The 24406-nt window shown below is 36.6% G+C and overlaps 1 protein-coding gene across 1 annotated transcript in view; it reads right to left on the minus strand.

Moving 5' to 3' along the window:
* The window catches only part of DPYD (dihydropyrimidine dehydrogenase), a 369160-nt gene that overhangs the window by 212327 nt on the left and 132427 nt on the right, over positions 1 to 24406 (minus strand). Inside the window, exon 7 of the mRNA XM_074907341.1 lies at positions 23291 to 23378. Coding sequence (XP_074763442.1) covers positions 23291 to 23378 — 88 coding nt within the window. The remainder of the gene's footprint in view (positions 1 to 23290; positions 23379 to 24406) is intronic.

Consider the following 24406-nt stretch of genomic DNA (forward strand, 5'->3'; position numbering starts at 1 on the left):
CTCTGACTTCCACATTCTGGTAACCACCACTTTATTTCTGATTATAGTACCCATGTAAGTAGAAAACAAGTATTCCCTTATGCATTCAAATGCAAAATCAGATCTGTATAGCATGTACAATGAAAACTATCAGGTATAGCATATGCAGTGAAAACGATCAGCTTGATAACCCTGCACTGACAACCACATCACCAAGCATATGCACAGACACAGCTCTAACTGTAAGTACAGGTCTTTCCAAAAGCTCATGCCCTCAGATTTTGGAAGGAGGAATTAGGGTTATAATATCTCTTGAGTCTACAATCAAATGCTGAGCAGATATATATTTATCTATCAGACAGCTGCTTTTCTTCCCATGGTCATCTCTACCACCAATTTAACTGAAAAGAAAAACCATTTTCAGAGACTCATAGCTCAGGAACTAGGTAATGAATTAAGACACATTTCAGCATATTTGAATGAAGAACTGTTGAAGGGGCAAGAAACAAAAGTATTTCTAAATGTAGTCTTTGCAATATGAAAAGAGATTACTATTGAGACACCATAAGAGGAGGTTTGGGGGACTCTACTATTTACTTATTTATTCATTCAATCATTTACACAGATAGTTTATAACACTGCACTGAGACAAAAATCTCTAATTACATAGGTTATACAGAATAGGAGAATATTAATTAATAAAAGGTAAAACATACATTCAACTAAGATTACTTAAGAACCTGGAAAGAAGTAAACAGAATGATGCGCTCAGCAAATGAAGCCATCAGAAAGATGCCATAAATGCAATGCTATCATGACATTGAAGAAGAAAGGAAGAAAACAGAATATTTAAAATTTCTGAAGCCTTGTAATTAAATGTATAACAAATGCAGCATGCAGAATCTCTGGCTGTACTGCAAGAGCCATAAAATTTATAAAATGAAGGTAGTGATATTATAGCAACACTTTCCTGTTTTCATTGCATGTAGAAATGCAAATCAGTTAGGCAGACAGCAAGCTATACTCTACGCTTGGCTGCGTGAGTTATTTCCATACCAATAGTAACAAATAGCACTTACTGTTTGTAGTGCTTTCTATTTTCAAGGTGCTACACAAACAGTCAATCCTCAAAATATCCAGTATCCAGATAACAGATAAACATTTATCCCTGCACTTTACAGATGTGCAAAGAAATTTAAGTGATTTGCTGAGGATCATAGATTAGAAACAAGGTTGTGATGGCTCTTGGGCAGTCACACAACAGGATTTAAAAATTCTGGAACAGTGGATCTTTCATAACCAGAATCTTTATGGTCCGGGAAGCATGCAGACTATTTCCTGCCTATCTTAGTGCTAGTGCAAGCATTGTCTTACCAGCTATCTCCGTGCAACTGAAGCTCTGGAGGCACCCAGACCACCCATGCCCTACACAGGAATCAAGGTGCTGAGAGAAGTGGGCAATGTCCTTGAAAGGCCACTCTCTATGGCCTTAGAAAGGCATTTGAGACTGGAGAAGCTCCCCAATGACTAGACCCAGGAATCAAGCCTCCAACAGCTATTAATTATTGTAAAATGCTTATTTTTGCAATTATTCTCCCTTCCTTAAGGAGATGGATCATATCTGCAGGCCATGTCACATTAAAGCTATTTTGCCAGTAACCTCTACAGAGCAGACACAGGTAGAAAGACTTGCACATATCAGTGGGCAGCTACACCACCCTCTGTCTTTGGGAAACACATGTGAATGCTAATATTAAAACCCTAGGAATAATACATTGTCAAAGGGTTATGCAGGGGGTAAATCAAAATTAGCACCTAATTAAAAGCCCCTATTTCCACCAACTCCACACAGAGCAGTAAGAGCTCAGCTGCAGAAGCAGAGCAGGAGGTGACTATTTAATAAACTGTACATTTGAATGAGATGGTCATTTGGTGTCAGCACAGACAATGGCAACCTTCCTTCATGATTACTAGTTTCTACTATGTGACTTTTTTTGGACATGTCTAATTATACATCTTCTCTTACCTGTCACCTAGCAACCTTAGCTGTGAATTAATTATGTTCGGGAAAAAAAAAACAACCAACCACCAGCAGAATGACATAACAATATGCTTAGTCTTTGAGTTGAATAAGTAATATAATCAAAACTGATGTAAAAATCCTCAAAATACACACATGTCCCCGTTTTTAAATTTATTACAGATGACCAGTCAGGAGAGGTGTCTATATAAAAAATTTTTCTTACCTTTAGATCTTACTTATTTTGTACAAGTGACAAAATATTTTACAACGAACAAAATGGATCTAAATTTGACAGAACACATCTATTTCATTCATTTGTTCTTTTTCTTTAAAGAAAAAACTGACATCTACGTTATCAAAGGAAGGCAACTATTTAAAATGTGATCAAAAAGCTATATGAGCTTTTTGCTTTATTTTAATCCTTTCAATTTTTATCATCTTTATGGATATTTCTCATGTCTTTCAGCTTTCATTTCTCCAATTTGCCTTTTCTTTCAGTTTATGCATTGCATTATATCTAATTTTTCTTCCTTTATATTTCCTTAATTTTTTCAGTTCCATTTCCTTGTACATACATTTTTCTTGTTTGTCTCCCCTTCATCTACTATTTTTTTCCAAGTCCCCCTCATTTTTTGCAGGGTTTTCCCCTTCAGCCTTTCCCTTCCAGGCTCACACTGCCAGTGCTGTCTCTGGAGCACCTGAAAGTACAAGACTCAAACACCACTTGCCTAGAGGCCCAGGGATTTGTCAGCTACAAGATACTTCAGAGAAAATGCTTTCTTATAACTTAGTTATATCATTGCCTTAAAAAATGCCAGGAGAACTTAAAGCATTTCAGGTTGTACTTTAAAATATGGATAATATGTACTTTAAAAAAACCCAACACTACCAAACAACACAAAAACCAAAAAAACCTTTTCCTAGCAAAGCGGTAACTCTGGTGAAGAATACTTCGCATTTGTTGATTTTAAACTTTCTCAATCTGTAGATCACTACAAGGGATTAATGGGGCTGTGGGACTGGCTCACTGAAGAAGTTACGATGCTGTAACAGCTCTATATGGCAGTACCTGTCATTGACTGCTATAGTGTAGAAAGTGTAGAGGTGGCATGAACATACCTGACACTAGTGAAAATATCATATATACTTTTGTCAGATGTCACATTGGCTTAAAATTCTACATTAAAAAGATATGCAGCTGATTTTATAACATTTTTTCTGCATAAAGCAAGTGCTGTGAGCAGGGGGTTTTTTTGCTATCCCTTTTCTACGGTATCATAGGTTGTTGTCCTGTAAGCATTTACATTCATACTGAAGTCCATGCACTGTAAATTCAAGTGGTCTGTTGATACTGTCTATTGAGGTAAATCCCGAGTCAAGACCAAGTTTGTTCCCTATAAAGAAGGCAAGCTCCCCCTCAAGCAGACCTTTTTCACACATCAGACAGGACACAGAGCATGGTGTGCATAGTCACTCCAGACACGGCAACAGAGCTGTGTATACATAGCCATAAATGCCAACTGAGTTACTTACATTGCGTAAAGTGAAGTCTGTGCATAAGCTTTCGTGAGAACAAGGCCTAAAGTTGTTTTTAACATAAAAACATTTTACACAACTCCTCCCACACTTCTTAAAACTGCATCCCTAATTATGGAGTGTGGAGATCTACTATAAGTGATTGATGTTGTTTTGTATGTTGTTATGGAAACAAACCAAGTAGGAGTCTCTGCTTTGCGTATAGAATTTCGAGTCAGATTTTACAGTAAATAACTAAGCTTTTCAGTGTAGAAGCAACTACACCATATGGCCATTAATCTCCACCCAAAGACTATGTCCTCACTTGCCGCTACATTAAAATTAAGGTCTTTCCAGGAATACAGTAAAAATCAGTGGACCACTCCATGCTGTCACTGGTCAGTTAACAACAAAATGTGGTCATCTCAAATAGAGACAGTTTATAAGTGTGAACATTTGACAAACTCAAATCAAAACATTCATAAGAAGGCAATGTTTAAACCAAACTTGAGGTGACAAATTCTGCAGTTCCTAGGACAGAACACCTGTCCTGGAGATGCTACAGCCATACAAAGGAATTTATGGAATGTAAGTTCCCATCAAACGAATGACATATCTAAGTTAAAAGATACTAATTTCTAAAGTATTAATTTGGTATTGAACATGTGTGACGTGTGTATCTTCCAAAGAGGACACCGGTGTTCCTTAAGGAACTCACTAGTCAATAAACAGGTTCGCAAAAAGGTTGTGAGTGAGATGAAAGGTGAAAGCCACATGAAGAAAGAAAATATCAAAGGCATATTGTTTAATAAGAAAATAACAACATTCATTTTGCTTATGTGGGAGTTAAAATTATCTGGATAGACCAGATCATGATTCCTATCCTAATAATTTTTGGTTTGTGCATATAGAGATAAACTTCAGCACTGCATATCAGAATTCAGCCCTGCACTGTGGCCGACTCTTCTCCCTTCCCTATGCCTGACAGCAGGACTGACTATCCCTTTCCTTTAGGTCTCCTCCAAAGACTATTGTAATTCCACAAGGATCCTTGCTGACCACGAGGCATTACTGATTACCTTAGCTCTTACTTTGTACACCTCTGGACAGGTTCCCAAGCAGATAAAAATGTTCTCCCTAGTGCCAACCCAAAAGGGAAGGTGCATCCATTTCCTGATGAGCTGTGATACCAAACAAATCGCTTGTAAACAGTCACCACCAGTTCATACATCAGTGGAAATCTGGTGGTTTCCTACCTTACCTGCTCCTTTGTCCCTCCGTGGAGTCACTCCAGAAGCACTACTGGATTTGCTCAAAGTGATCATTACTAGCCCAAACATACAATAATTATTACAGGTGGCTGTTTCCTGGCTGCTAAGCAGTATCAGACAGGCCTCAGTTGGTCTCAGAGACAGGTACCTTGATGAAGTCAAAACCTGTCCTGCATTAAGGCCCATCAGCAAAGCCCAGCAACAGAGAATCCCTCATTTGCATCCAATGCACGTTCTAGAACACATCACAAATCTGTCTTTTTGATATTGCATTGGTTCCTTGTTGAAAAGCCAGCCACTCGACCCCCACAGGCCATGATGACTTCCCTTACATCCCCAGGAGCTGCAGGAAAGGAATGGAAAGTGTCCTGGCCCTGCTTCATCACCTCCTTATTCTGGCTCTAGATTCTACCACTGAGCCCAATTTTTCTTGCTTGTATTTTTGCTCTGAGGGAGTGTAATGTCACTGTGGTTAGGGTGACAAGCTTCCTCACCCATTCCTGACCAAGAGACACTTCTGCCTGGGAAAACACTAATAACGAGCCTCTTTTCACATTGGATATTTATGCTGCCCTGGCGCCCTTTGCTGCATCCCTGGGTGATTTCTAACCAGGCCTTAATATGATCCCATTAGTTATCCTGCAGCTTTGGGGACATCTAATATACACCCTGTCTGAGTGTGTACAGCTATGGATATAACCCCTACAGTCCACTGCTGCCTCCTCCTAACCCTTCTAACTGCTAATTCAGACATCAGGCTGGAATCTGTCTGAAGGACAGGGCTAAAATATCCTTCCTGGTGCACAGGATAACAGTTTGTCCATCATCTGAATAAGCAGTGCAAAGTGTCTTTACAATGAAGCATTCAAGAGGACTAGGCAAAATAAACAGTAGTCTTTTGTTCAGGCTTGTTTTCCTGAGCAATGTTTTACAACCTTTGGGCCGAGTTCCTCTTTTTATATCAGAAGGGAAAGCAATGCCATTTAGATGGCACAGAAGGTGAATCACAGGACTTGTAAAATAACAGAGGCAGGTAATAAGAATATTATATGGTGTTTCATAGGTGATATAATTGCAGTTATTTTTGATAATGAAAATCCATTGAAATTAGGATTTGAATTACACAAAAATGTAGTCATAGAGCTGTGCTTCTAAAATCTCAGATGAGTACTCGATTCTCATCTAAAAGTGAAACCAGGGTTGAATAACCAGCAGCCAATGCTACTCCTCTACAGTAAGAATAACTAATACAGAGGGAGTGAAATGAAAAGAGCTAGCAATGCATTTCCCCCCCAGCATATCAAGCAGGTTTTCGTACGGAAGCAGTGGTCATCAATCACTACCTCATTACCAACCTGTCATCTGGGTTTAGGCTAAATGTATTCTGGCTAGCTGCCATACTAAATGTTCAATGAAACATCCTTAAGGCTCTCTACAAGTTCAGCTGAAGTCGCACATGCTATACATCAAAGAGGAACATTAGCGTTATCATAGCTTAATAAATAGTGCCATTCTGGCAATGTAATCCTATGTTCTAGAGCTATCTTCCATTCCCAGTATTATACTGCTTAAGTAAACAATCTTGCTGTCTTGTGTGAAGTTTATTTAGTGATAAATGCCTCTAAAGATAATTAGTCATACTGTTATAGATACAATTCCATCCCAGCTGAAGAACATGAGCAAAAAGAGCATAGGATTTTAAAAGCACACAATGACATAATGAACTTTATCTTGAAGCATTAGTTCATAATTCTTGCATATTGTAGTTTATTACCCAAGTTTCACTGTGTTTGAAAACAATGATGACTGTTGAAGGACCCCAATCAATGTCTTTTCAAAATCACACTGGCTTGAATATGGGACTTTTGCATACCCCTGGGATGCAATACAGCCACTAAAATGACTGCAAAATATATTTCAACTGCTGTGAATACTACTTGCTTTGGGAATAACTTCTGACATAAGGATACTTATAATTAGTCATTCATTTCCATGCACACTTGGAGCACTAACTAATCTGTTTTTGAATTTAAAAATGCCAATAAAACATACATCTAGATTCTAAAGTGGCAGAAGCTTCAAAAGGCACCTTAAAACAAAGCCTAATAACACATTTTTATATATGTGAATCAGTTTAGCCACTTAAAATTATTTTAAAATAATGAAAAATCATCTGGAAATTTAAGAATACTTTTTTTGTTCTTGTATAAAACTTTCATTTATAAACAGTGCATTTGTTATGCAATCGAGTCCTACTATTCCTTAACTAAAATATGTGAAATGGCTCTAATATATTCAGTCACAGATTTTCCAACTGATTTTAAGCATGTAGCAGGAAACCTGTCTTGACTAGTAAGCTGGGCTTGTTCTATGCAAAACACTTTGAATTTAAACCATGGATTCAAGCCTCTACCTATATCTGACACTGTTCCTTCCCACTGTGCATTGATCTAAATAAAGCAGTAGCTGCACCAAGCCTTGACATAAATACTACTGGAAAGGGAGAGAAATTAGGTGAGTCAGCATCCTTTCTTTACTAATACAGAAGTAAAGCAAAAGCTACATTCCAAAGAGTGCTCCCCACATTACAGGAAGTCAAAGAGAAGTTAGGAACACTTTTCAACAAGTAAAGAATGAAAATTGCATGGTGTTTGGATGATGTCCTTCTTGACATGGGATGGCAGAAGATGCTGTTTTCAGAGTGTGTGTGCTGCTTGGCAATAACCATGATGGATGCGGAGTCCTTCGCCCACATGTTCACTGAGGCATACATACATGAGGAAAGGCAATTCACCTTTTTAACTGAAGTTCTGACAAACCAGAGAGAGAGGCTGTTAAATTATTCTTTGGTCTGAGCAAGGCTTACAATGTATATTGCTTGCTTAAACCAGGCTCTCCCTTTCCTGCTCTGTTGCCTCATCTTCTAAGCCACTTAACTAGAAGTCAGTCTTGGGACAAGTTTGGTTGTTTGTGGTGTCTTAGAAACGAAGATTGGATTTCTGGATATACGTCTGGAGAATGAACTTGTCCTTTCAACTTTGAGTTGTCTCGCTTTTTGCTTGCCTATTCCACAGCCTTTAAGTTCTCTTGTGCCTTTAAGGCAAGGTCTCAGCTACAAAATGGTGACGCTCGAATAGTTGCATTTAGTGCTTAATAAAGGTGAGATGTCAAGAAGCAGTAGTAGTTGCACAGTTCTGGCACTCCTGAGAGCAGTAACAGTGTATTTTGTGCAGTTCCTGCTCAGGACTGTAAGGAAAAGCCATGCTAAGGTTTTCCTTTTTCTATTTCTGCATATATACAAAGGACCAGGCATCAAACGTTCTGTTAATAGTGTGCAATAATAAAGCTTTAAAAGCTTACACAGATTTCATTTAAGCCAAACATTAGGTGCAAAACACATCGCTTCCACCAACTGCTTTAGTAATTTCAGTGGAAACAAGATCAGACTTTATATTCTTAAAAGTTATGCACTGTTAGGCTGTACTCTTTTTTCTTTTAACAGATACTAAAGAAAAAGTATCCAAAAAAACCTACACGTTCCATGTGAAAATCTCACTTGATCCTTGATATAACCAAGACTGATCTCACAGAACCACAGCACTAAACAGTTCCGTCCTTAACCCTAACTTTAACTCTGGCATTTTAGAGGTCTTCTACAACACTTAGTCAGCTTAATTCAGAAGCTAAAAGTAATGACTAAACACAACAACAAAAGGGTGTTAAAAGATATATCAATTAAAGGTGTACTATCATTTTGTTGTGTATTTATTTGGTGCACAACAAGGGAAGGGGGAAAATTCTGCTTGGCTTTCTACATAGCTTTTTTACAAAAGAAGACTACAAATGGGCTTGCAGCAGGTCTCTCCTCTTCTATGCCTGATAGCTTATAGACTTAGCTGCCTGATCAAGGAATTTGTATCCAGATCCTTCAGTGCACAAATTATCAGATTCACAATGCTTCTCACAACTTTTGCTTCTGAAGTTTCAATTTGGCTAAATTATTGCAACATCCATGTAGCATTACTATAAATTCTGATTATCTACTTCTTTAGGTTTGTTTGGTTTGTGTTTTTTCCCCCTCTCCCAATAAATATACATGGGTCAGCATCCTGTGAAAGCTCAGAGGACTTCATGTCCAGCTGTTCTTCCATATGTTTTCTAGGCCAACCACCTGCTGCGGAGCTACTACCAAGACCTCATGGTTGGCAAGCTGCTCTAATTCCACTCAGCTTGTAGGTTGAAAGGTCACTCCTTTCATGTAGTCAGTTTGTGCCTTCCACATTAAAGAGAGGGAGTTGCTATCACTGCTGGAGCTCTATTTTATGAAATCTAGTGACAGTAAAACCAGATGCCCTCCACTTTCATAATTGCTTTAACTGTCTAGTACATCTTAGAAAAATAACTTCTAGGGCCTGATAAGAGGATGAGACAACCTCTCCATGAACAAGAGAACCTTCTAACTCAAAGCTATGACATTACTCAAGGACCCTAAAGAACTGGCTGAAGGCATGGTCCGAGGACAAGATTAATTTCCTCGTCTTTTTATTTCAGAGATACTATGAAAAGAGAATTGAAGATAAAGAGGCTTTTTTCTACTCTCTAACTCCCACTATAGAGGAGCCCATAAGATCAAAACAAGATGAAGAACAGAGCAGAAAAGGCTGTATGTGAGGAAAGCAAATGCTATGAATAGAAACTAACAGGATCTTAAACAAAACTTTCAATAAACAATGATGACCCTAAGTAACTAAATACAATGTGACTACTATGCTGTAGCCCTTCAGCACTAAATTACACAGAAAAATCAGGGTGTGAAAATACGTTCATGGGACATGGCTGTATATCATTCAATGTACTAAAAATTGGCACACCTTATTAAAAATTTTACCAGGTTATACTTTCTTTACATGACAGGAAAACATGTCTTTTTTCTAGCTGGGTTTATACACACTTAAGTAACCACTGACAAATCCCAAGAGGAACAATATTTTAGATGCCTACTGAATTAGAACAGAAAACTAAGAAAGTAGATAATGTATACACAAATAATAGCTGTAGATCTATGGAACAGCATCGATAAGAATTTTTAAATATTCCCCATTCCAGAGAAGTGCTCCACAGTCACTGACCTGGCATAAGATGAAAAAATGGCAAAGCAGGCTGTATCTTTCCACTCTACCACCTTACCTATTTCCAAAACTAGAGAAGTTTTCTCTAACATGGGAGCCAGGGCACTCCAACTTGTCTTAACCCACATTGCAGTTTCATGGAGGTGAGTCTGCACCATCATTAGCTTTAGGTGATCTGAACTCCATGGCAATTCTGAACAGAATCACGGGACCTGACACCAGACCGACACACACAGACACGTACCACAGAAAGAAAAAGGTCACTTTGTAAACCAAGGGCTGTCTAGAAGGCTCGCCTGCAACTACAAGACTAGCCTAGAAGTGCGCAAAAGTAAAACCTCCATCTACAAGTCACTGTTCATTTTCAAACACAGGAAGAAGAAAATTAGACCTTTGTTCATAAACACACGTACAGCAGATTTAACTTTAATGACACTACTTTTAATGACACTACAAATGAATTAATTTTCCTGATTTCAATGTTAAAATTGCATCAATACATTTTGTCACTTTTACTGTATTTCTGAGAGGATCCTTTCTGTTCATATGTGCAGTCTGAACAGCTGTATATGATACCAAACGTAAACATTTAAGTGAAGTTCCAGCATATTAAGTTTAACCCTCATTTCTGTCTCAATGACAGAGGCAAGAATTCCAACTAGGTTGATTTTATGAACCAGTTAAATGATTTGTATTCAGAGCAACATTAAAAATCCCCATGACAAAGTGCACTTGAACAAAAATACCCTGCTTGTGACACATCCTTTGCAAGTAATGTGTTTTCATTTTTCACATGTTGCATCTCATTTATTTTATTCAGGCACACATAGTTAAATCTACAAGATACGGTAAGCTTCCAATACCTTTGAAATAATAAATCATTTCTTACAGATGTTTTCACCCACTGCAAGGCTGCTGCTCATTAATCAAACATTATCAGTATCTATCACTACCCAGTGCTAAACAGGAAAGGCACCTCATTTTGAGTTTTGAGTTTTATTCACTGGTTAGTCCCTGACCCTTATACTACTGCATGGTTATTAGAAATATGGAAACCCCTACTGAATGGCAGATCTTACTATGAGGAGTTCTGAAGGAGTGTCATACAAGCAGGGGCAAATTTTTCTTCATGAACTGAAGGAAACAAAGTCAAGCTGCTCTTCAAATTGGCGATACAAATGCAATCCCATTGTCTTCAAAGCTCCTTTCCAACATTTAAGTAAAATGTAATCATGTAAGCAAACTATTTCTGGTCTGTATCTTTTTATATCTGAAATGCTGAAATAAACATATACTAGGCACTAGGCATGGTATGTTTCATTTTTGATAAATTATTAAAATTTAAGTTCAAAAAACAGTATGTAGAATACAACACATCTTTAACAGCATAATCCTATGGGGGAAAATTTAAAGAAAAAGATACAATGTGAGTAAGAAGTTATCCAATAAAAAATTTCAGCTTCCTTGTGACCACTGAGAAATTGCTAGATTCATGCCAATAATGCAAAATAAAATAAGCATTATTTAATTTGCTATTTTGGTTGTTACATATCTTTTTCAAAATAATAGAATATAAATGAAATTTGAGGAAGCAGGACAAATTGCAAATGGTCAGGAATGAAGATTTCTGTAGCTCCAAGAAACAGCCTGAATGTTTGCCAGCAAGAACACAGTCCAGCTTCTTCACAGCACTTTTACAGTACTGAGCACTTTTATAGTGTGCTATAAAAGTGAAACCTGCTAGGTTTCACTATTCTCAGATGATAGTACAGAAGAATGAAGTCAGCCAGGAGACCAACAACCAGAGCCCAAGTCTCACTCTCAGCAGAGCATCACAACACACTGCTTTCCTGCCATGATCTACTGTGGTGCATGATTTATATTTTTGTTAGTAACCAAGTGAAAAATTAAAGGCAATGGATGTGGCTTCCAGTTAAAAACAACTACCATCTCCTGCCACAGCTGCAATTCACTGAACTCTCCTTTAACTAAACATTTTGTTTGCATATTCTATAGCTTTCTGAATGAACACTGAACGCCACACTTGTATGTATGATTATTCACTCTGCAAGGCTGATTAAACCCGTTCCATTCTTGCAAGCATGGCAGGTCTACAGAAGTGACTGAGCTACAATGTGTATTTTCTGTGCTTTGATACAATAAAGGGCACATTCAGCACAATGCAAAGGCCCATATTTGCATTTGAAAAATAAGGAACCAACTTGCCAATGTAGTGGGTGTATTAAGACTCTTATGTCCCCATGATTTAAAAAGTGCTAAGATTTCTAAACTTTCTTTGCTTAATTTTATTGGGCTTTCCAGAAAAAGCTGTGTACAAAGAAGGCATGGATTGTAAGAATTAGATTCTATCTACTGGGGGAAGGAAATCAGTTTTTTTTAATGCAGATTAACTCCAAGCTTTATTATCAAGCAACTACTACAGAAAAAAAAGAAAAAAAAAAAAAGCAGGAACTTTATCTCCATGATTAGTACAGTCATCACAACCGAGTACCTTAAGCTTTCCTCCACAGAATGGTCAGTGTCTCTATCTTCTCCAACTCTGCAAATTTCTTTCTGCTATTAACAGGCAAGAATTCAAACTCTGAGTGTAAGGAGACAAACCATCAATTTAAAATCCCATAAACTGGGACAAGTTCAGGATCTACAGTAGTCTTGAACTCAAGCTAAGCACACTAACCCTTGGCACAGCATGTCATGGTCCGAGCTCCTGTGTGAAGCTGCAGAGGAGGCTGCAGGAACTGGACTTAACTCTTGCCTTGGGCTCCAGCATGGAAGAGCTCTGTTAGCCTGTTGGGACCTTCCTCAGCTTTGCATGGAGGATCAAATAATTAAAACTGCCTAAAATCTATTCATAATAAGCACCACAATGCTTCACTTTTTGGACCTTCCCTTTTTCATCAGCCACCAAGAGTGTTTCTTCTACAGCACAGTTGCACAATATCAAACTCAGGAGCCACAAGCAACCTAAAAATATAAACAGCTGCTATCTGGTTGCCCAAGCACGTAAAATCTTCTTGGAAGCATTTTTTGTCTGTTTTAAAGCAACCCTTATCTAAATATCTAAAGGTTAAGAAATCTTCCAGATTAAAATTTAGCCATCATCTTCCATCTAAAAAAGATTTGTATTAGGCCATAATAGCAGCATCAAGCCTGTGTTTCCCAGCGAACAGAAAAGCAATCATGACTTAAATCATATATATTAAAATGATGAATTGGGATATTTTCAATGTCTAGCTACTAAACAATATGCCAACTATAAAATTAGAAGAACTGTTTCTTTTAGAAGATACGTTCTGCTGTCATTTAAAAAATCCAGTATATTAGGGAAAAACCTATAAATTCTGTACTATTGAGAAATAGTCTCTGATAATTGTTAATGGTGTCATCTCAATTTAAATAACAACCAGGTACTGAAATTCCACTATCTACTAAACTGTTAGAATCTATTTTAAAATACACATCACACTCAAATAAACAACCGCCTATCATCATTAGTCACAAACCAACAATGAATTTTATTTCTAAAAAAAAAAAAATCCTAAGAAATCTGCAGTGACTTACATCCAAATAATAACAAACAAAACCTTGACAGTTCTTAGAAATGTAGTAAAACACCACAAGTTCCTACTTGGCAAGTGACTAGTAATTTCAACACAATGGCAGTATTAACATTAAAGATTTAACATTAAAGATGAATTGGCTGAAACCTGTTGATATTTAAATTCTCATCATTCGTCTTTTTCTTTCTATAAAATTAATCACCAAAGATCATTAGCCGGTATGTTGAAACACCATACTAGCTGTTGAATGCGTTTTCACTTTCTTTAATGGTTCATGTTCAGCTTACTACATTTTTAGCACTAATGAATGAACAATAGCCAAAGAATTCCCTGTGAAAGAAAATCCTTTCAAGGACAATGTTTGGAAAATATTTTCCTTTGTTAGATAAACATGTAATTTGTATTAGCATTCTCCAAACACCTATTTCTGTCTTAATCTTGCAAACATTGTTTTATAAAGACAATTTACAGTAAATTTAGCATTAATACACTGGAAGCAGTAACAGTATAAACAGTGAATCTTAATTACTGTGTATACTCCACACCTTGTGACATCACCAACAAAGTGCCAAATTTTGAATATGGTTTGATACTATAAAATGTGCACAGAAGACTATCTATGTGACTTTATGCACAAGGAATGTCAAATTTGATCTTTAGCCTATAGGACAAACTAGTATGCTACACAAACCCAGAGAAATATTTGCATACCCATTAACTATTCTTTTAAAAGACTTGCCATGTGATACATACTATAATATTTATATGCTCTATCCTAATTATATACACAGTCTTAGTAATCATTAACATATGTATTTACACAGTGTCTTTTAATTTCATAGTAAAAGCAACCATATGACAGTCATGTCTGAAAAGGATTAAGTAGAATAGTAAAGAACAATTTTCAGTATCATGAACACGACAAGGGGTTCAAAAGCCTGGATAATCTCTATCCACACAAAATTCGAGAGACACCATCAAAAATATTTACATAGCTTAGGTAAAGATTACTTACTATAGTGAACACGTAAGATTTTCTTCTCAGATATCTGTTGCCTTTAAAAACTACCATCCCATTAAAACTAAAGGTATCTGGAAGCAGATGTGACTTTCCACGATGCTAGAAGCTATTGTATTGCATAAGAAAATGACAAATACTACTGGAATAGGAAAGCTTTTCAATTAATGCATTGAGCCTGAAGAAAGGACTGACAGATTCCCTCAGGTACCAATCTCAGGCAAAGAAGGCTACAGGTCTCAGAAGGACCTCAGACTGTGAATCCCACCCAAACAGAATCACCAGTGAGCGTGTCCCAAATTATAGGAAGGAATAAAACTGGCTTCAATAACACCCAGGTGTCAGGATTTTCCCCTGAAATTTGGTATAATGAAGGGCAGTTACCTAACTGTTCCTAAATCAACAAAGTTCTGACTACCAAGCAACGAGGAAAAGGGAAGAAAATGACTGAGAAGCATAAGACAACCAATGGGTCAGAGGGAAGCCTTGAGCCCTGCCCCTGCCCAGTGGTGACTTCCTAGGAACCACTCTCCCAAAGCAGAGAAGTGGCAGAGCAAGAAAGTTTCCTAAAGCAGTCTCCAAAAGTCCTTCGACAAGTACTACAAATCCATTGCACAAATCCAGGTTCTGTCTTAACTTGTCAATTCAATTCAACAAGCAGATGCACCCCTTGTTGAGTGGGTAGTGAAAGGAATATGAATTCAGAACCATTATATTTATTAGACATAAATGTGTACAAGGAAGACTGCTTAAAACTTTATTCATTAACACAAAAAAGTGCTTGCCATCTTCTCACCAGTAATTGGCACTAAACAAGTGAGATTTTGATACACTTCCTACTTCTGTACAATCTTTAAAAATAAAAAAATTAAATGCAACAAGACTAGGTTTTTAACCAGTCTTTTATACTCCATCAGCAAGATGAAGGAAAATAAGGAATTTCTAAACCTATTATTTACATTTTGTATTGTGCCAGTCCTCCTATAATATTAGGTAGAATAACATTTCAAAAAGTGTCTGACTGCATTAAATACTCATCGGGCCACATGTACTCTCCTTACAAGGAAAGAGAGCTCAACTAAAGTAAATGGATATGCACCGACTTACCAGCTGTATTTTAGATGGTTGTTCATTCTGTGTCTGAATATTAACATAGAAGTAAAAAGACGGGAGCATAATTAATACTTGTACATCTAAAAGTAACTGACTCATGGAGTGACCTTTTGAAAACAACAGGTAAGCAAGCAAAGCTCTTTTCTTTAGGTGTAAAACGCTGGAGTGTGTAACATCAGAATATGAAAATTCAATATCTAACATCACTATTTTGTTCAATTATTTTCTCTTCTTATGTACTTCTCAAACAACAAAATGCTAAAAAAGAAATGCTTGAATAAACTCCGGAAAAGTACTAAATAATGTTAGATGGATTAATCTGCTAAGATACTAAAAAAATTAACTACTCTTAAAACAATAAGAAGCAAATTGATTTTGTCATTATGTTTAGACGAATAACTTCAGTGAAACCATCCAGCATCTTGGAAATAGACAGGGAGAGTGTTTTGTAAAACATGCGCAGTAGAGATTATTATGCTAAGTAGTTTTTTGGTAGGAAAGATAAGTAAATAAGAGCATGAAAATCTGTGTAATTTGCAAGTGAATAACTTAAGGATGCCCAAGGGCAGATTATTAGTGTTTTTTGAAAGTGTCCTAAGACTATTAATAATAAATAAGCTCATTTGTGCATCTGAGCCCTAAAAGCTTTCAACTGCCTACTGCTTCCAATGTGTATTAGGAATGTTCCACCAATATCCAGAGCAGTCGTGAGGACTACAGAACTGGAAGAACAACTTACTACATATGCCAATAGTAGACAAAGATGCCTCAAACATAAAAATTTTTGGATGTATGCACATTGTTGGTCTCCAGGAAAGATACTGCACTGGGAATAAGAGCAAATTCAAACATCTGCTATAAGCATGTAAGAACAGGTTCTTTCACAAAGTTCCTTTTCTAATATAATTATATTCCTTTTGGTTTTTAGTAACAAAATGGTTTTAAAGAGTAGCAGAGGACGAAAATAATATGAATACTGAGGACAAATGAGTTTTGTATTAGAACCAGTTTATGCTGTGATTTGTTTATAATACTCTTCACATGAGACATGAAAAAGTTAAGAACCGTGGTGCTACAGAAGGGTACATTCGTTCTCCAAGCTGTGAGCCATGAGCTAAGGCTCTCCAGGTGGTAGACTGTAAAGAAGTCCTACACTTGACTGCACAGACTTGTGTAGACCTTCTTCCTTGGAACATCATTTCATGCAGTTGCAGTTCACTGTGCAGTTTTGATACTGTTTTACACTAAACTGCAAATACATCTATCACTGGTCTTCTCATGGCTTTATTTAAAAACAAACAAACAAACAATTTTTAAAATTTAATTTAAAAATTATTCAGGTTACTATAAGGCAATTGTGAAACATTTTGCATCGACTTTGCCTGAATCCTGCCACTGCTCTTCATCACTGTTGCTCTTCAAACTGTTCAAAGTACTCTCTCTGACCGCATGACTCATCTTGATGACTTAATTCTTATTATATATAATACCAAAGTCTCACAGCTTTTTGCAGCTAAATGGATTTGAATATTTGGTTTTGTCACAACAATATGTAGTTCCAAGTGTTTTCCCCGGCTTTGCAGCCTGTATTATCTTTTACTACATCGGGATACTGATGCCTGAAAAGCCACTGTTGTCAGCATTTAAAATCCTGGGTGAAAAGCACTAGTTTTGAAAGATCCTGAGACAGTGACAACCCTTGTCTGCAAGCATCAATAAAACCAACCTAGAAACTAAACTAGGCACATTTATTTTGAGTATCTAGCTGATCATGTTTCCAACAACATTATTCTTTCCTGCACTACCTTACAACATATTATTTTTCTCCCTTGCTTGTTATGTTTTACCTGGTCTGTAGGCTTTGGTTCCCTTGCAGCAAAAACCATATCATCTATAAAGTAACAAAATACTTATGAAATTATAAAATAATACAAAACACCACGAAAAAAACCTCCAAAACTAGAGCTGAAGATCCTAACAGCCTAAGGCTGCACAATGCTTGTACTACTGTTCCATCTTGAACCAAGATGCATTATATTTTGCATGACTTGCTACATTACTGCTGAGCCAAACAAGTCTTTGCAAAGAGGCCTAAAAGTATAATTTCAGGGAACATCTTAAATACCAAGGAACAGAAAACAATTCTGAAAAACAACCAACCAACAGATAAATCTGGATATGTTTTCAAATGACTCTGTCTCTAAATTTTTCCCTCTGGAGGTGATAAGTGATATAGCAAGTGAAGAGAAAAAGAAAACTAAGAAATACAAGGTAAAACAAAACCAGAGAAGCAAACAAATAAAAGTCTGTTCACAACCTGAAATATGAACTATTTTGAATATGACATATTTCCTCCATAAATGTCTGTGCTGGCCGTGGGCCTACGGGCCCCATATGCAGATTTCATGTCCTCCAAATTTAGTTTATGAATCAGGAGTACGATGCACAATTTTTTCCTATAGCACAAGCAAAATGAACATCTGTTCACTTTTTGCCACGTAGGTTTATATCTGTGTGGGTGGGTGTGAACAGAGCTCTTGATGTGTAATATTCTTCCCATCTGCACACCAGGTGGCACTGCATAGTTAATCAGAAGATAATAACAGGCATGAGGAGATTACTTACTTTTGGGGGAAGAGACAGTAAATCAATCTCACAGGGGTTTTTTTAAAAACAAGGTACATCAATGCTTGGACTTTTAATTTCTTTTTTTGGTGTGTAATTTCATTCCAATCAATGGAATCATCTGATTATATTATTGTTTGAATGCTATGTTAATTAACTATGAATGACTGCAATTATCACAAAGGTTCTTTCCACAGGGATTTAATTTTTTTCTTTTTTATGTGCTGTTTTAACCCTTGCAAGCAGGATATATTATTAAAGATACATCCAAGCATCAATCTGCTTATATTTACACTGTATGCTCATCTAACCTACCATTTCACAGTACTTAGTAGAAACTTTGTATACGCTTAATACAACAAAACTGACTTTCAGCATCACAAGATGGAGGAAGAAACAAGAAAGCTTCACTGCTAGCTGCATTTGCCCTATAATGAGAAGTTAACTAGAAAGTTAGTGCTACAAGTTTAAGCCTACAGATGCTAAAGTGTCTAAGCAATTTCTGGGAATGGGGGCTTTTTAAAAAATATTTAACCAAATAAAACAATCTTACAGTCTTTGAAGATATATTTTTATCTGATCTTTATATAAAGAAAATGTAAATGTTACATAAAACCCCTATGTTACAATAAAATGTTACAGAATGAGGATAGAGGTTTGTGTAAAAGTCTGCAGAAAATATGTTTATGGTGATAGTCTTTCTATATACTTGTCTGAATGTCACATGAAACATGTTCCTGAATACCTTAAATATTTAGGTCATTCATTTTCATTTAGTTAAATAGTTGTATAAAAAAATTGGTTTGTATTTTCTCTTTCAAAAAGAATATACAATGCTCTGTGTAGTCTTAAAAGACAAAACCACAGGATCCTGTTTTCCAAAGTATGTAGCTGAACTTCAAGAAGGATGAGTAATAAAAGCCTACTATTTCTACATTTGCTCTGATAGCCAAGTGAGACACATACAGACATTTTTGTAAAAATTGTAAGTATTCTACCCTGAAAATCAACCAAGACACACAGTAACACAAAGCATGCAGACTACTCTGTTCTCTGTAAGATATCCTTCGCTGCCTTACTTTGCTGTCTCTGAGGACCATGTGCTCTCTCCTCTAGCCCCTCACCCCATCATTGATTTCTCCTTTTGCTCTCAGCATGATGATTCTCTATCGCCCTGAGTCTCTATGGTGTTTACAGAAGGCAGCAACTGAAGTGAGACTTTTTTTTTTTTAATAACAAAATTTTCAACCTGATTTGTCAGCTCAATCACAAATTCTTCACAAACATTTCTCATCAAAAAGCAGAGGTGATACTAGGTAGAGTATATTGAGTGTAATCTATAAAATCTGGAAAGGATTTTTTTTCTATGCATATTTTAGAGGTTAGTTTTGAAACTTGGAAAGTTCATTTGGGAGATTTAATTCCTATTCATTAATGTTTGTGAATAAACCTAAAGATTTGTAACTGGATGATAAATGGAATTTTAAAATTAAAATTTTAAGGACTCGAATCCTTAATCAGAATTTTTAATTGTCCATTGAAATAAGACAAGTTTAGAAATTGCACCAAGCTAAATGAAAAATTACTAAAAAATATAGTAGGGACTCCAGAATATATTAACAGGTTGTTCCTCCCTTTGTTTGACTGCTGCCTTTTAGTCCTGTGAAAAAATTCTCATGTGTGCTATTGTCTATCATTACTTTTGATGTAAGAAACTGAAATTCATAGACTACCCTTTAATACTTATGTTAGCTGTAATCTGAAAACAGGACAGCTGAAGAAAAACAGAAGAATGGTCTATCTCTTGGGTCCTTATATGCAAAATACAATAAACATCTGCTGCCAGATGTTGCAAAATACACATCTTTGTAGAGACAAAAAAGAGAGGACATGAGAGTAAATGATGGATAGGGAGAAGTACAGCATTAAGAACTAGTTGAATGTTCAGATAAGACTAGCTCAGATAAGGCAAAACCCAGGATGTTGAAGGAAAGAACTACCAAAAGCAAAAAAAGGTAACAGGCAATCCTGTGATTGAGATTCACCTACCATTTTTTCTGAGGTTCTGCTATCAGAGGGCAGTGTTGGCTTCAAGCACCCCATTGCCCAGATTGAGCTCTTTCATTACCACTTATCTAGGTAACTGTGAAAGCTTCTCCTTGGATCTAGTCTTTGGTAGTTCAACATATGTCTTTGTAACCCCAAATTCCACATCTGACTCTACAACATCATACATACAGCCACAGCCTAATTGGGAAAGACGGTGCAAAATAAAATAGTATGGAGGAAAGGAGCGACTCAAATTGAGACATCAGAAGTTGCTAAAGGTTGGTGACACATACTGGCCATCTGTTCATTTTCTGGTCTAGTACAAGGTGGTTTTCTGAGCTTTAAACAGCAACTTAAATGCACCAGACCTACTGGCTGAAGAGCTTTTCACCTTAAGATAAACCATCTTAATGGTTGAGTCTCAATGCCTCAGTAAGCAAAGACTCAAAGCTAAGCATCTTTTTTTTTATCATTTGTTTTAGAGTAAGACTGTTACCCTCTATCCCTTTGTTAACTTATTCGGAATACTTTACTCTTCAGGTCTGAAACTAAGCAAATACATTGACTAGAGCACACTTTTAATACCTTTTCAAACAGCTCTCACAAAAAGCCTTTACTAGTCATTTTTCTTCAATAGAAAGTGCTTGAAGTGATCAAACCTCAGTCACCTATGCCTTACCTTCCATAGACCCAGCTGAGGAGTGTACTCTGCCCACCTCATGCAACGTTCCCACAGAGCAATAAATTTTTCCTAAGGCACAAATGTGTGGAAAATAGCTTTCAAAGTTCTCGTTACATATCCACCTGCCCTCATGTGGCTGGGTCTTCCATTTCATGCATCACACATGGACTCTTGTACAATCCTGACTGATAAATTCTTGAGTTCCATCTCATTTGCAAGACTAAAGGTGTGCTCTTCAAAAATCACATTGCTATGAAAAAATCCTCTAACGTTGTAGTCCCTCACCCCATCAGGGACTTCATTTCCTTTTACACACCCATTCACTTTTTCTTTCTTCCACTAACAGGGAAAACTGGAAACTATCACATTTATTTTCCATCGAGGTACAGATTCATTCAGAAGCAAATTACAACAACCTTCCAAAAATATTTCTATTTTATTTAAGTAGTGTTCTATAATTATTTTTACTCCAATAATTCAGTGTAATGTTCAAATGTGACATTTCACTGAATATGTTTCTTCAGTAGGCAAAGAACACAAAAAGAAATACAGTACAAACTCATGGAAAAATGGATGTTGTTGAGAGTTTATAAATGCTCTGTTGCTTTAATATAGCTAACCCTAGAAATCTATAAATGCTTGGTTTGTCCTCCATCTTACACTACGTAGTATGCAAGTCTACTTTACTGCCCAGTGTCTTACACAGTACTGTAAAAGAGAGATGACAGGCAGACATGGGGGTACAGAGAGGGACAAATTTCATCATGAATGCAAGGTAGCTTCCAATAACAAAACTTTGTAGGAACACATAATCCTTCATTAGCATTTATACCCTCTGTTTCCTAATACAATCAGTGAACACATGGTTTAGAGGAGAATTATGCTCCAGGTACCTTCTCTTGTTTATTAAAATTCTGCCCGTGTCCCTTTACCTAACATCTGTAAGGCACAATGTTGTCTATATCTATTTCTAACCAGAAATATTTTATATTAGGATAACTCTATTAAGGTCAGAAAAGAAACCCACATACATAAAACAAACACTCCAATCCTATGTGTAGTGTTTAGTGGTCATTTTTGCTAACCTTTAACTGAACTGTTATTTTAAAATTTTGAGTCAGAAATGCATGGGAATCATGCTGATATTCCAAAAATTACTGATAATTTTTTCCTAAATGCTAGACTCTCGTAAAATAAATGTTTATTTATAAATTAATACCTCAGTGGTGAGATTTCACAAAGAAGTTTGAAAGACATAGATGAAAACAATAAAGAAGATAAGTTGGACAATTGCCTTGTATGCAATTACATCAAAATATGACACATCAGAATTCCTATACATGGAAGGTCTCTAACAATGTGAGGATTTAGGATTATATAAATCACAATACTCTGTACTATAACCACATAACAGAATAGACCTGCAAAGCTTATTATACTGCATAACCAGATGGTAAACAACAGTTGTCGCTGTACTAAGAATTACATCTCTGTAATCAATAATAGGAAGGAGGAACAGTTGGACAACTTGTTTTCTATTATGTTCACTTAGGCAACGTCTAGATCAATAAAGAGCATTAAGCCTCATACCAACTGTAGACGATGCCTGCTCAACATGCCTATCATCTGGTAGCAATGGGTCCAGCTGTACTTCAAAATACTTGTAAATGGATAACAATTCTAATCTAACATTAAAAAGAAGCAATGATTCAAATAGCAGGCAGGTGCAGGACTTCTTTAGCATATGAGAGAAGACAGACCTATGATGCCAGTTTTAGTATAAGTCAAAGCCATCCTCTTTTGTTAACCCATCTGATAATTACATTTCACTAGAGCCTATCTGAAAGATGTTACATATTTTACACAGAGAAAAGAATAAAAGCAACTAAGCATCGTATCACTGGCTTACATATAGACTCACTAATTATGTGGATATAGTAAGCTGTTTGCAAAAATTGAAAACTGGACTTGTGTATCACTCCAGACCAATATGGCAATTAATTACAAGTAAGTTTTTAGTTCATCCATTTTTTAACTGTTTAAACAAACAATGAATCAACCCATTTAGCTACATCCTCATCTTACTTTAAAATCTGTCATATAAATGTGAAAATTTTAATAAATATCTTGACAGCTAACTTTAGCTTCCTGTTTTTACAATTTTCTTTATATTCCACACTTTCATAATGCATCAAATCAAAGCTGTTTCACATCATGCTATTAACACAGATACAAGTCCCTGTTTATTCTTAGCTAGTCATTCAATTCCAAAATGATAAAACACAGGATAGTGAGATCTTCTTACCTATTCCAATAAATACCACTTCATAGCCATCTTCTTTCAAGGTACAGAGTGTCATTCCATCCATTGCAAGGCCTTTACTAAAAATTATCTGAAAGAATTAAAGATTTCTTGCTTTTAATGTGATAACGTGAAAATAATTTCTATCGCGTCCTGCATACAGAAATCTCACAGGATCTTCTAGTGAACAATCAACGCAAATCAGTAATTTTTTTCCCCAAGCCAGGCTAGGTCAGACTGGCTGCAATTTAAGCAAGTGGCCCAAACTAGATATGGGTAAAAGGTGCCTTCAAATCTTCCTCAGATGGGGGCCACCACAGACTATCTTGGTTTCTTCTGCAAGCTAAAAGAGTTAAAGCCAGCTAAACAAACAAATGAAGGCTGTCTGTGAAACACAATACTGAAGTAAAGCTGAAAATGGCAGTTTTCTGCTGTGAGTAAATCACTGTATTCACTGCTGACTACAAAAGGTTGTATTCCCACGTGAAAATCAGAATGTAAGAAACACGATGTGGAAGCAAGAACCTCCTTCAGGGAACATGCTCTAAACAGATCACCCAGTACACCAACGAAAAACCAAGCCATTTAGGTTACCGCAGAAACATTAGCAAAAGTATGAGCCTCTTACAGAGAAATAAAGATAATACATGACACTATTCTGTATTAACAGGGGTTCTGGAGAGAAAACCAAGTAATGTTTTTCCGCACAGTATCAGACACTTGGTAGGCCTCCAATTGCGCAGAATGCAATGCCAGTCCCGAAGGAAGGATGTTACTGCTTTGTGCTGCAGTCTCGAAGGCTCACAGCCTACATTTAGCACGGAGACCATTAGCTAGGACACCTTAATGGGGCTAGTGGTGGTTTTGTTGATTCAGAAAACCTGCCTGCAAAAGACTGGGCCAGAGATATCAGTAAGTCTGAAGAACATTCTGTGCAAATTATAGCATGCCCTGCTTGCTCATACGGAGACTGTTCTGTGTGGTAAACTGACAAAGGTTTTCAAAATGATGAATGAGTTTTGATTTAAACTTGCAATTGTTAATTCTAATTTAGACAAGCAACAATGCCCAGAATGCAGTGACTGATGTTCATTTATTGATAAATAAGTCACCGTATTA

Source organism: Athene noctua, chromosome 5, assembly GCF_965140245.1.
Source record: "Athene noctua chromosome 5, bAthNoc1.hap1.1, whole genome shotgun sequence".
NCBI classification, from domain to species: domain Eukaryota; kingdom Metazoa; phylum Chordata; class Aves; order Strigiformes; family Strigidae; genus Athene; species Athene noctua.